We start from the raw sequence: 15,145 nt of genomic DNA, 5'->3' as shown, positions 1-15,145 counted from the left end.
TGGTCATATATTGGCATTTCACCCCGACTTATCATATAAAATCCATTTTGTCATGTTAAAATTATATTTAATTGATGCCTGGTCACTTGAGGGCTCCAGAGATTAAGCTCTCACTATTATGGGAAGCATGACCCTAGTTTAGTATTTATTACAATTACTAGTTTTGAAGGTGTCCTTTGGATTATGAAGCTTGCATCAATAAAGACAGTTATTAATAGTATCTGTTGAAATTGATATAATCCATTTGTTGTCTCTTGACTTTCCGCAAAATGAACAGTGCAATAGAAAGAAGTAATTATGTGGTCTCTGAGATTAATGTAACACAGCATGCCCATGAGTCAAATGCTAGCCACAGGCACTACGCCAATTCACTCACAGAAAGTATATGGTTACTATTATTAGACCAAGTAATCACTGCCCTTGGCTTATCAAGCATAACCATATGTATTACATACATATAGCACAATAATCACTGCCAATGGCTTGTCAAGCATAACCATATGTATTACATACATATAGCACAGGAATCACTGCCAATGGCTTGTCAAGCATAACCATATGTATTAGATACATATAGCACAGTAATCACTGCCAATGGCTTGTCAAGCATAACCATATGTATTACATACATATAGCACAATAATCACTGCCAATGGCTTGTCAAGCATAACCATATGTATTACATACATATAGCACAATAATCACTGCCAATGGCTTGTCAAGCATAACCATATGTATTAGATACATATAGCACAGTAATCACTGCCAATGGCTTATCAAGCATAACCATATGTATTAGATACATATAGCACAGTAATCACTGCCAATGGCTTATCAAGCATAACAATATGTATTAGATACATATAGCACAGTAATCACTGCCAATGGCTTATCAAGCATAACCATATGTATTAGATACATATAGCACAGTAATCACTGCCAATGGCTTGTCAAGCATAACCATATGTATTACATACATATAGCACAGTAATCACTTCCTCTGGCTTATCAAGCATAACCATATGTATTACATACATATAGCACAGGAATCACTTCCTCTGGCTTGTCAAGCATAACCATATGTATTACATACATATAGCACAGGAATCACTGCCAATGGCTTGTCAAGCATAACCATATGTATTACATACATATAGCACAATAATCACAGCCCTTAGCTTATCAAGCATAACCATATGTATTACATACATATAGCACAATAATCACTGCCCTTGGCTTATCAAGCATAACCATATGTATTAGATACATATAGCACAATAATCACTGCCAATGGCTTGTCAAGCATAACCATATGTATTAGATACATATAGCACAATAATCACTGCCCTTGGCTTGTCAAGCATAACCATATGTATTAGATACATATAGCACAATAATCACTGCCCTTGGCTTATCAGGCATAACCATATGTATTACATACATATAGCACAATAACCACTGCCCTTGGCTTATCAGGCATAACCATATGTATTAGATACATATAGCACAATAATCACTGCCCTTGGCTTGTCAAGCATAACCATATGTATTAGATACATATAGCACAATAATCACTGCCCTTGGCTTATCAGGCATAACCATATGTATTACATACATATAGCACAATAACCACTGCCCTTGGCTTATCAGGCATAACCATATGTATTAGATACATATAGCACAGTAATCACTGCCAATGGCTTGTCAAGCATAACCATATGTATTACCTACATACATATAGCACAGGAATCACTTCCTCTGGCTTGTCAAGCATAATCATATGTATTATATACATATAGCACAGGAATCACTGCCAATGGCTTGTCAAGCATAACCGTATGTATTACCTACATACATATAGCACAGGAATCACTTCCTCTGGCTTGTCAAGCATAATCATATGTATTATATACATACATATAGCACAGGAATCACTTCCTCTGGCTTGTCAAGCATAATCATATGTATTATATACATATAGCACAGGAATCACTTCCTCTGGCTTGTCAAGCATAATCATATGTATTACATACATATAGCACAGTAATCACTGCCACTGGCTTATCAGGCATAACCATATGTATTACATACATACATATAGCACAGGAATCACTTCCTCTGGCTTATCAAGCATAACCATATATATTACATACATACATACATATAGCACAGTAATCACTTCCACTGGCTTGTCAAGCATAACCATATGTATTACATACATATAGAAATTAGGATAACAAAGAACAAAAGTTTCAACCTGACATTTAAAAATTTAAAGTACATATGTTCAAGTCTGTCCATATCAATTAACTCTAGTAAGCTTGGAAATCTGTATCTTTGTCCTGATATTTCCACATGTGTTCAACTTTATAGGTAGTCAAAATGCATCAAAGAAGACTATAGCTTTATTCAAGTCATTATTCCTAAAGAGTAAATCATATAATCAAACAAGCTTACTTGTAAAAATAAATTTCACATAGGGCACAAGCAAAGGCCATCACACATCGTAGGAAGAAAAACAACATAATCTGAAATTGAAAAATATAACAAAATACAAGTATTAAAAGTGCTGGCACATTATTTTTTTTTAAAAAACACCAAACAAACATGGTTTTACTTGTAAGGAATCAAAAAATTACTCAAACTAGAAATATACCGGAAATAAAAAAATCCTAGCAAACAATATTAGTGTTACAAGTTTTATGGGCACATTAAATTAGCCAATATATTATTCTTGAAAATGATAATATTTAAAATTGATTACTCAAGAAAATGTATCTTACTGATATGATAACTATTGTTGTTGTTGTTGTTGTGGGGTTAATGCCATTTTTCAGCACAAGATAGGCTATACATGGCGGCTAGTATAAATGGTGGAGGAAGAACACAGGAAAATCCCAGAAAGAACCACCAACCCACAAGAAGCTACTGGCAAGCTTTCTCACATAACCACATTAGCCGAATCCGAGACTTGAACCCACATAGACAGAAGTGAGATGGCAGTGATCCATAATGGTGAGCACTTTAAACCACTTGGCCACTTTGGGCCCTGATATGACAACTATAGTATGTGCCAAAATCACATTACTTTGACCCATTTCAGATTTTATACTAGTGATTGCAAATAGCCAGTGGTAATTAAGATTTTCAGACAGCAATTCATTTAAAAACAACAGTATTTTGTTAACTGAGAACTGATGTCTACAGTTACTCTGGTGATGTCTGTTAGTGTTACAAATTTTCAAGTTAGAGTAAGTAATTTGTTCTGAAATCAATGTCTCTTCAAAGCAACATGCAAAAATGCATATTTAGCAATAAATTAAGTTTTAAAAGTTCTGAAAAGAAAAATATCAGAGAAAGAGCTGGAACTGTGAAAGAAAATACCTGCTAATAACAGGTAATGACTTAAGTAAAATGACAAAAAATGTTTTCGAGCAAAATATGTTTCTTTCAGGATACTTATCAGGTCATAGCACATTGAAGAACTTTCACCAACTGATAAAAACCCAGCCTTTCCAAGCTAAAAAAAACCCCCACCATACTGCATATAATTTAGCTCATTTTAGCAACAAAAGTGCTAAAATGTCATTGGCTTGCCATATCCTAAGTCAAACAAAGTGGTCTCCCCTTTGATAAAGGGAAAGCCCCAAAATCCTGTTAATCATATGTTACTATTTAAGTTGATGTACATATTCTTTCAGTAATCTAATGACATAGAGAGCTGAAAGGGTGTGCCTGTATTAAGGTGACATAAGAATTTGTAAAGAAATATATTTTGCTCCACAAATTGCTTTTCTTCATCAAATAAATTTACCCAATCATAATATATTAGGAGAATAGGTCAAAGGTTGAGGGATTTACATCCTCTAACCACAGAGGTGGCAATGATCTGTTCTAATGAATGTGAAGAAGCTTGAAGTCTTGTTTACAGATAAGGTCAGCACATCGGTATTACCTAGATGAGATCCCAAGAAAAACGTTTTATCTGGCAAATCCAGTAGAAGTAGAGTGAACTGCATCTTCATGAGCTAAAGAATGACCTGGGAAGTTAGCCTTATTGTGCTGCTGGTATAGGACCCACAAGGACACAGTGACCCATTTTTGATGAAAGGTCTCTGAGGTTAAAGCTGGAGAAGGTGGTCAGTCAAGGAACAGATGTGTCTGCCTGCTTTGGTTATCACCTTAACCTCATGAGTTTATATAGATAAGAAATTCATCTGATTTTAGACTACTTCCTTGCAGACTGAGCCACAAGTCAGATTGGGCTACTGTGTAGGCTGAGTTGATATTGGGCTAATTCCCTTTAGGCATAGTTGATCTTGGGCTACTTCCTTGTAGGCTGAGTTGATAATCAAGCAGATCCAGAAGGTCACTGTCTGAGAAGAGAAATATCATGGCTCTAAGAAGATATGTCCAAAGAAGAAAGTGATTTCAAGATAAAAGACTGATTTTTCATGAGTGGGAGCCTGTTCTTGGCAAAGCATGGGCCATCATAAAAGAATCTGACCCACTGTGGTGGAGCTGCATATAGATTACATTAGCTAAGCAGGTGCAATCATCAAAAGAACTAAACCATTTGGTGGAGATGCATATAGTTTAAATTGATGGATGAGGCATAGATCACACAGATTCTGCCTGGTGTGGCCAGTGTGATTAGGGGACAGGTCTTGTATGAAACACAAGTCAGTCAGGCTCTAGACATAAGTTTCAAAGGTACCTTGTTCTTTCACGTCTAAACCAATGGTAGGTTTCTGTTTGGACAAATGGCCATGACCTTTGGTAAAGTAAAACTTTTGGCCAGAAGGTCAGACATGTCTTTGTTTTAAAATATATTCTCCCTTTCATGATGGCATAATGTGTTTGAGATCATGGAACTTTTGCCCTCGATTTTTGATTTGGGATAGCTTTAACTCCTTGAAGAAACACAGAAGGAAGTTAGCTATTTTGTAGCAAAGAATTTTTAAGGTAGACCTATCTCAATGCTCATACCCTTGTGAGAATTTGTTTTTCTTCAAGGACTCTTAACAAAGCATTTCCTTGACCAAGCAAATCTGTCCATCACTTTTTCAGACAAATTTTTCTATCTGCAGCCAAGGGAACTTTCCAGGAAATCTTTACTTTTAGAATGAAGTAGCTGATCCATGACTTTGCACACCTGAGGCGAGCAATCAGGGTTGTTCTGGACTCTAATTCCCTCACTTGGAGAATCATATAGATAAAAGGTGAGAATTAATTCAGTCAGAATGGTTAAGGATACAGCTTGAGAAAATCCTAAATGGGAAGGAAGAGTATGGGAACATGGGACTTTTGAATTCATTCATGACAGTCAAGTTGACAAGAGAAAGAGTGCCCTTTCCAGACAGTTTGACAAGAGAATGAGAGTGCCCTTTCCAGACAGTCAAGTTGACAAGAGAATGAGTGCCCTTTCCAGACAGTCAAGTTTGACAAGAAAACGAGTGCCCTATCCAGACAGTCAAGTTCTAAAAAGAACGAGAGAGCCCTTTCAAGATAACATCTCTTGCTGTGATCGAAAGGCATCTGTTATAATAATAATAATAATAATGAGGACTTTGTATAGCGCCTAATCTTTAGAAGCTCTAAGCGCTTTACAACATTAGAAAACATCTATAAGATACAAAACATATAATGATATGATTACAAAAACAAACACCATGAAATTAGAATACATTAAAAAACCTGCTGAGAATATTTAAGGTAGGAAACATTATTAGGTTTTTAAGTTTGTTCTTGCAGTCAAAATAAGTGAGTGACTTTCATCTCCCAGGAATTTTTACGTATTGTGTACACCCAAAGAAATCAAACACCATTAACTATAAAAGAGAGCAGGAGATAGGCTAACATGCAGAATCTGGTGTATTTCCAAAAATATGATAATGCTGACATTTTATGATTTATGACGAGATCCTTGATCCTTATAATAAACTATTTGGAATTGTTTTTCAAACTCTGCTGCCACATTCAAACAATTTTAATCTAAGAAACAGATATATTGATATTTTGTAGGTAGATTAGAGGTAGTTAGGATGAGATATACTATTTTCTTTGTGAAATATCATACAAGAAAAATAAATGGATGCACAGAAAGATGTACTAAAGAAAACAGATGAAACAAGGGGCATGTCTGATTACCAAATATCTGAAAAGAGAGCTAATATAATGGCAGAAATGGCTAAAATGGAGACACAACTTTTACCTGAACAACAGCTAATATAATGATGGAAACCCCATAAATGGACACTGGAGGTCGGAGGGGTTCAAACCCCACCAGAGTCATACCAAAGACTTATACAAGTTACTAAGAGCTGCCTCACTTGGTGATCACCATTAAGAGGTTAGGGTTAGGATTGGCCAGCCTGGTGTCAGGATAATGTGACTGGGTTGGACATGATGCCACATTTCTGCAGCATGATGCCTCAGTGCTAGATATCACTATAAACTGTCACACTGCAGACATCATAATGATATGTTAAACTATTTTAAAAATCCAAAACACACACAGGCTAATAAAATGATGGAAATCACTTAAATGGAAACACAATTTTTATCTGAAACCATATGATATTTAACACTTTGGCTGTACTTATTCAACAGTAACTGTCAAAATATGTGATATTTACCAGTGCAATGTCAACAGTAAATGTCACAGCAATGGTAAAATGTGTGACATTTACCAGTGCATTGTCAATAGTAAATGTCACAGCAATGGTAAAATGTCCCAATTTAATCCTTTGCTGGCAACACTGCTTTAAAAATCAGCAATTAATGTCATATTGAAAAACTTACTTCTGAAAAAGTGTGTGAGTGTGTGAGATTTGTATTTTTAATGTAGCTTTAACAATTTTTTAGTCATATCACTATGATGTCTGCAGTGTGGCAGTTTATAGTGATGTCTAGTACTGGGGCATCATGTCACAGACATGTAGCATGATGTCCCACCCAGTCACATTATCCCGACAACAGGATGACCAGACCTAACACTAACCTCGTAATGCCGAGCGCCAAGCGAGGAAGCTGTTAGTACCATTTTTGTAAGTCTTTGGTATGACTTGGCCGGGGATTGAACCCATGACCTCCCGTATCTGAGGTGGAAGCTCTAAACGCTAGGCCACCTGAGCGGTCTTCTGAAGAAGAGTAAATGTCACAAATGACGACAAATGTTATTTTATGATAACTTCTAGCATTTGTGGTACTTGCAGGTATTACAATTGTAACATAATCTGGAGTTGATATGTGGTGATCACATGCACCACAACCCTAATATAATCCAGGATTTTACATCTGGTGCTTGCACAGGCATGGCACCTGTAAAATAACTGGGGGTGGGTGGGGGCGGAGATGTGGTACTCGAGATCAGAGAGGAGCAATTTATCATAAAGAAGTTCCTTTTCAATAAAAAGCCCCCAATTAAAACAATTTAATTACTGAACAAACCTTTCTACAATTATTATTTCATACTATGATGGAAGAAAGCCAAGAAACAGTTTAAAGATAATTATATTTCATGCAATGAAATGGCACAATTACCTTATTTTGTCCAAACAAGAGAGTGTAGAGCCTCATGGGAAGGGTATGCAGGAAAATGTATGCATATGATCTTATTGCATACTGTGGTGAATATTCCCATGTTTGGAATCCCTTGCCAAACATCAAGTAATGGGTCTGAAAAGTATTATGCTTGCATATGTAAGATTATTCAATCTGGCTATTCATACAAAAGATATCCAAACTTAATAAAATAAAGTTTTCCAAAAAATACAGTTTTGTCAGACATATTCCCATAACAAGTGGCTTTGAAAACTTCACTTGCCCTGTCTAAAACTCCACTTGCCTGACATGGCTATATTTTTATTGTTCCTCAAATCAAATCATGACATAAAAAAAAGAATTAAAATACTAATTCTATCCATCATATGTCTTGGGAAACAATTAGCTTGAGAAAAATAAATATCCTGACTGGAAAGAATATTTTAACCCACCCCAATTAAGTGATCAGTCCCTTAACCTGGTATTGACTGAACTCTCATTTACATTCTGCTTTAGAGGATCTTGCAACTAACATGACTTCCAACAATTTAACAATGTCTGTGTGTTCAGGTTGTGGAATTCTTAATAAATGAAGTATACACCTCTGCCCTTGCACTTTCTAACTGTCTGTCTATAGCTTTATCTTCAGTTGGATATACAGTTGGTGTATTTCATCGTAATTTGTTCTGAAGAGTATTCAGGTCGATGTGCAATCTGTGTATTTCATCATAATTTGTTCTGAAGAGTTGTTAGGTCAATGTGCAATCTGTATATTCATTCATAATTTGTTGTGAGGAGTACTCAGGTCAATGTACAATATGTGTATTTCAGCATAATTTGTTCTGAGGAATATCCAGATCAATGTATAATCTGTGTATTCATTCATAATTTGTTGTGAGGAGTGCCCAGGTCAATGTACAATATGTGTATTTCAGCATAATTAGTTCTGAAGAATATCCAGGTCAATGTATAATCTATATATTTCATCATGATTTGATTTGAGGAACATTCAGGTCAATGTATAATCTGTGTATTTCATCATAATTGGTTCTGAAGAGTATTGAGGTCAATGTACAATCTGAGTATTCATTCATAATTTGTTGTGAGGAGTATTCAGGTCAATGTATAATATGTGTATTTCATCATAATTAGTTGTGAGGAGTTTTCAGGTCAATGTACAATCTGAGTATTCATTCATAATTTGTTGTGAGGAGTATTCAGGTCAATGTATAATATGTGTATTTCATCATAATTTGTTGCGAAGAGTATTCAGGTCAATGTACAATCTGTGTATTCAATCATAATTTGTTGTGAGGAGTATTCAGGTCAATATACAATCTGTGTATTTCATCATGATTTGATGTGAGGAGTATTCAGGTCAATGTATAATCAGCGTATTTCATTGCAATTTCTTCTGAAGAATATTCAGGTCAATGTACAATCTGTGTATTTATTCACAATTTATTGTGTGTGTGTGTGTGTGTGTGTGTGTGATTTGGATTTGTAACATAGCTTTAACAATTTTTCAGTCATATTACTATGATGTCTACAGTGTGACAGTTTATAGTGATGTCTAGCACTGGAGCATCATGCCGCAGACATGTAGCATGATGTCCCACCAAGTCACATTATCCTGACACCAGGCTGACCAGTCCTAATACCAACATCTTAATGCTAAGTGCCAAGCGAGGAAGCTGTTAGCACCATTTTTGTAAGTCTTTGGTATGACTCAGCCTGGAAACAAACCCACTACCACCCACATCTGAGGCGGATGCTCTAACCACTAGACCACTGAAGCAGTCCATAATTTGTTGTGAGGACTATTCAGGTCAATGTACAATATGTGTATTTCAGCATAATTTGTTCTGAAGAATATCCAGGTCAATGAATAATCTGTGTATTCCATCATGATTTGATGTGAAGTGTATCCAGGTCAATGTATAATATGTGTATTCATCATAATTTCTTGTGAAGAGTATTCAAGTCAATATACAATCTGTATATTTCATTATAATTTGCTGTGAAGAGTATTCAGGTCAATATACAATCTGTGTATTTCATCATAATCTTTTAAGTAGTTCTGTTTTTCTAAATGCTACAAAAATCTCCATGTTTCTAAATCAAAGTTGAAAACAAATGAAATTGGTGAAGCATTGTTTTTTTTATATCTAAATCTGGAAAAACTGTAGCTTCAAATTTCGCAATTAGTCCAAATCATAAAACATTGGATGTGTCACAATTACAATTACAGCAAACACTCTATTATATCAGTCATAGTATAGTGGATATATCACAATTATAGAAAACACTATGTATATCAGTCATTCTACAGCTGATGTGTCACAATTACAGAAAACACTAAATATCTCAGTAGAATCAGCAGCTACCATTATCAAGGTTCCTTTTGAGTCACAAACATTATTATTGCAAGCATTTATTATGTTGCTAATTCCTAGCTTAAATGTCAAATAATCACATAGGTACCACTCACTACACCTCTCCCTCAATAACTCGCGCACAACAGGGTCCACAAACATAGACTGCACTATAAGTGAGGTGCAAGTTACCGAGGGACCTCCAAAAATTGGAAAAAAATCGCTTTAACATCGAGAAACCGTGGAGGAGAGGCAGGGAAGTGGCATTAGGGAACTGGGCTGTTTATTGACCGAATCCTTATTTTACATCCATGTCAACAATAATTTTTAATAACGCGCTCTTTCTAATGAAGTTGTTCGTTATTCTGTTTAAATAACATTTATTTTCAAAATGTCCAACATATGAAAGATCGTTCCAACTGGTTTAAACAACCAACATGTGTACGCAGAAAAAATCTGTGTATTAGATCACTGCTTTTTGTTTTCTTGATGAGGTTCTCATAGTGGCGTTTAATATTATCCTGCCAAATCAGGAGTCCCAAGAGCAAGGAACTAGGCTAACTGTTGATACACCGCCAAACAAGATTCCTTTTTTTCTTTTAAAACATGCGACATTTATTTTGTGTGACAATCGTCTGTGTCGAAACTCAATTTTTGTATTGTTCAATTAGTACAATACTGATGTCGTGATTTCATTGGAAGTAATAATGAAACTTCTTATCATCCCTGAGGATATCTCTAAGTGCCAGTTCAAGGATTCTCCAAAACTTGCTTGCCGACTATGGAACATATCTGTGAAATCAAGCTCTTTATTTTATGAAGTATTCATTTCGCTTGGTTGCCTTGTTATCTTTGATCACAGTAATGAAAGAGTCGGTTAATTTAAGGCAATTTATGTAACATACACAATAACATTTATAAGTGTTCGATTGATCAAATGAAGTGAGTTCACCCGACATACGACTGGGGCCGCTAGATTTTAAGTTTGTTGGATTTTCATTCCTTTTAACTTTTCTTTTATCCCACCTACTTTATTTGATTCAAAACACATAATTAACATCATAATACAAAGGAGGCCAGCGTTTAATTCAGTGCAACAATACAATAAATACTTCCAGAAGTCAGTTATCAAAACAAGTTCGGCACCTAATTAGGTTCTCAGAGAAACGCTCACAGACATAGCTGTTACAGAAGATTGACACATTTCATGTTTCATTTCAAGAGGACACATTGCATTTATGATGATAACACTTAAAAGGAACTAAAAGACAGAACTAGAACACAAATTTCAATTGATACAAAAAATATTTAATTTGCATTTATTAAAGTACTGCCTCCACTCGGCGTAATTGATATTTTCAATGATGTTGTTGTTGTGGGGTTTAACGCCATTTTTCAGCACACGATAGGTTATACATGGTGGCCAGTATTAATGGTGGAGGAAGAACCCGGGAAAACCCCAGAAAGAACCACCGACCCACGAGAACTACTGGCATGCTTTCTCACATACCTACATTGGCTGAATCTGAGACTCAAACCCACACAGACAGAGGTGAGATGGCAGTGATCCGTAACGGAGAGCGCTTCAGACCACTCGGGGCCCCCCATTTTCATTGATCTAAATTCCTTGCATATCGTTAATTGCGGTGTACTAGGCATGTCGTTTGGAAAGAAAATGTAAAAAATTGTATGACCTATTTTTAAATTTGATATTTTATTGTATTTATTAAAATTTCCAGGTCCTATCTACTGTTTTCGACTATAAAACGAGCGATACATCAAAGTTTCCGTTACCAATTTTGATTGCGATTTTCTTCAAGTTCAACAAATAGGGATCAATTTTTGGGGTATTTTCTGGTTTTAAAAAATGGGATCCATGCCTGACCCCACGTTATAAGCAGGTTTGCAAGTTATCAGGGTGCAAGTTATCGAGGGAGTATATTTAACCAGGGATGCAATATCAAGTCAGCATGCCTAACAGACAGCTAGCTCGTTATTATTCATGCAGGATGATGGGTAAGCAATGCAAATGGAAAACAGAAATAATACTGTTCCCCATTTTCATGCCTTGCTTTGTACACCATGTTTATAGCTTTAAATAGCAACAAAGCTGATGATATTCATAAGGTGGAGGGTCTTACCAATGTAAACCCAGCAAGCAAGGGGGGGGGTGAATATTAATAATTTACCAGTGTAAACCCATTTAGTATATATATGGTAATTGTTTATGTGTTCCTTTAAATGCAGTCAAAATGCACACCAGAACTCTACATGTACATGTAAGTGTTCTTTTGTAAATTTTAAATTGGTATAATCCTTTATATTGAGAGCAATCTTAAACAGATATCCTAATGGGTGTCATTCATATTATACCAATTTCCATGTATGCAGAATTAATAATATATGTACTAGGCTTTAGCAGTGTTCTCCCAAAGCCAATAAACTTTAGGGAGATTTCCTTTACCTTATTGTCTTCAGCAATTTTCATTCTACAACTTCACAGCCTCTCTATACCGTAACTGAATTCTTAAATACAGCATATAAATATACTATCACATAACAAACATTTGAATGAACTGTCACTCAGAAAGATACAGACAGTGAATAACACTGTTTATGTATAAATAAAACTACATTTTTGCAGGTGTACAGTGGTCATTCCAGAAATAGAAAAAGTGGTACTCAATGATTCCTAACAGGTAAAAAAGTTGTCATTTGGAGATAAAAAACAATGTGTTGCAAATATCCATAAATGTTTCTTGTTTATTCGAGAAATTCAAACAGATTATTCTCATTAGTCTAAATCTTCAGAGTTTTGTAAAAAAAAAACAAAAGACATTTTTGTGGTTATGTAATTCATGGATTTGACTGTTAAACATTGCAAATTTGTAAGTATTTAATTTCATGGCTTTGGCTGTTAAACATTGCAAATTTGTAAATATTTAATTTCATGGCTTTGGCTGTTAAACATTGCAAATTTGTAAGTATTTAATTTCATGGCTTTGGCTGTTAAACATTGCAAATTTGTAAGTATTTAATTTCATGGCTTTGGCTGTTAAACATTGCAAATTTGTAAGTATTTAATTTCATGGCTTTGGCTGTTAAACATTGCAAATTTGTAAGTATTTAATTTCATGGCTTTGGCTGTTAAACATTGCAAATTTGTAAGTATTTAATTTCATGGCTTTGGCTGTTAAACATTGCAAATTTGTAAGTATTTAATTTCATGGCTTTGGCTGTTAAACATTGCAAATTTGTAAGTATTTAATTTCATGGCTTTAGCTGTTAAACATTGCAAATTTGTAAGTATTTAATTTCATGGATTGAACTCCACAAATACCCCTCCCACTCCAAAAACAAAGAACAGAACTACAACAACAAGTGATGGTTGCCTCATTGGTTAAAAGAACTACCACCCCTATAAGCACAAATCAAATATCCATCAAAATAAATCACTCAGCTTCAATGACAGCTATGCAGCAAACAACACTAAGCTGATTAGTTATTTAAATAAATATGAATGATCTCTTCTTTAAAAAACTGTCCATAAAGTTGTACTATCAATTACTTTATGACAACCATGGTTTTAACACAGTGCCTTAAGAATGGTAAAATTCAAATTCTGATCTATGTCAGTTTGGATAATGTCATCATTCTACATGTGAACTAAACACACGACCGACTACCCCATGCTCAATGAAATTAGCAAGTAGTGTAAACATTTGATGTGTCAAGAGCCCAAAATCAGTCAATGGAACTGATCACCAGCTTCTTTGGTAATGAGCACAATCTATTTAGTCAATCTAACATCAATCGGATTGATTGTGCATCTTTATCCTCTTTTTGTGGCTCCTAAAGGAGGGAACAAAGATGAAAGCCTCAGCCTACAATGGGTACTTCAAGATATTATACAACCAAATGAATCCCTTGATCAGCTTGGGTTAAATTTGCATTTCTCCAGTCTTTGGGGGTCCGAATTTTTTTCAAACAACTTAACTAATTGCGTCATGTCAATCATCATAACATTATGGGGTAGATTACAGCAACAAAGTTATGTAAATAGCTAAGCCACATATTGGGTGTAGTATTCAAATCAAAACAGTCAAGTGATGAGGTCATGTAAACTTTCACTGCTCTATCATACCTTTTCAAGGCCTCAACATGTCACATTACTTGCTTGCAAAAACTAATTTTATCACTTTAAAATTAGAATTTTGCATTATATATGCATTTTGTCCAATTTCTGTAAGCAACTTTTATAAATATTATCAGTATAGTGGAATCTTTGGTTGTTACAAAACTGGACTGATTAAACTACACCCTTAATGATATCTAGGAAGAGCTCTAGATTTAAGCTGTGCCGAGTTTACTATAACATACAGGTTCCCAGTAATTGTACGTCTCATCACAATCTCCGACAATATTCCAGGCTGCTGCACAAAGCCGGGCAGACATGATGATTTTGAATGCTGTGTACGCCCCTGGGGTCCAGGGTTGAGTAACTGGCTCTGGATCTGGTGCATCTCTGAAATTATAAACCAGTAGATGAAATGATTAACGATGATGATGATGATGATGATGATGATGATGATGTGTGATTTAATGGTATGTCAAAATAAATCATGGCTATAATGTTGATTAAAAGTCAAGTTCCAAATGTGTAAAGATTATAGGAGGCCCAAGTGGGCCTGATATTGCTCACCTGTCTAATTTTATATAAGAGTTGACCATTTCACTAAGCAGGCTTATGAAATATTGTAAGAACACGACTGATCAAATGTTCTTTTCTCGTATACTTGTCAAGGACAAGCAGTTTCAGAAATTCACTTGTTCATTTTAGTTTCTCCCAACATTTAAATCATATCTGTATTCAATGAGATGTATGCACTTCAATCAATGGAAAGAACAAAGAAATATATACAATGTATTTATTTCTTCAAAGGGCTTAAATTTTCAAGTTTTCATTGTCAAGGCATCTTATAGATGTATATACTATTTCTTGCTACAACACAGAAAAACATGTATCAGTACTTCCATCAGCAAGAATGAAAAGGAATTTATTGTACTTCAGACTTTCAGTATGATCTTTCCTCAAGACTTTATAAACTGCCGAGAAAGTCCCTTGCTTGCCCTGAGTTTGTTTTTGTAATTAACACCAAAAAATTAAACAACTTTCTTATCCTGGAGTACACACTGCATTTCAATTGTTGTTGTTTCAATTTGGG

General features: G+C 35.1%; 1 protein-coding gene across 2 annotated transcripts in view; it reads right to left on the bottom strand.

Moving 5' to 3' along the window:
• The window catches only part of LOC149798948 (alpha-1,2-mannosyltransferase ALG9-like), a 98,436-nt gene that overhangs the window by 75,991 nt on the left and 7,300 nt on the right, over positions 1 to 15,145 (bottom strand). For both annotated transcript variants that reach the window (XR_016421045.1, XM_089957868.1), the window contains exons 2-4: positions 14,301 to 14,445; positions 7,546 to 7,680; positions 2,458 to 2,528 (exon numbers count right to left, since the gene is read on the bottom strand). Coding sequence is in view for 1 of the 2 variants with exons in the window: in XM_089957868.1 (XP_089813994.1) it covers positions 2,458 to 2,528; positions 7,546 to 7,680; positions 14,301 to 14,445 (351 nt within the window). In the remaining variant the exon portion in view is untranslated. The remainder of the gene's footprint in view (positions 1 to 2,457; positions 2,529 to 7,545; positions 7,681 to 14,300; positions 14,446 to 15,145) is intronic.

This window comes from Sinohyriopsis cumingii, chromosome 5 (assembly GCF_028554795.1).
Source record: "Sinohyriopsis cumingii isolate HCF-2022 chromosome 5, ASM2855479v2, whole genome shotgun sequence".
Classification (NCBI taxonomy): domain Eukaryota; kingdom Metazoa; phylum Mollusca; class Bivalvia; order Unionida; family Unionidae; genus Sinohyriopsis; species Sinohyriopsis cumingii.
Note: the sequence above shows the minus strand (reverse complement) of the source record. Positions and strands in the feature narration are given on the sequence as shown.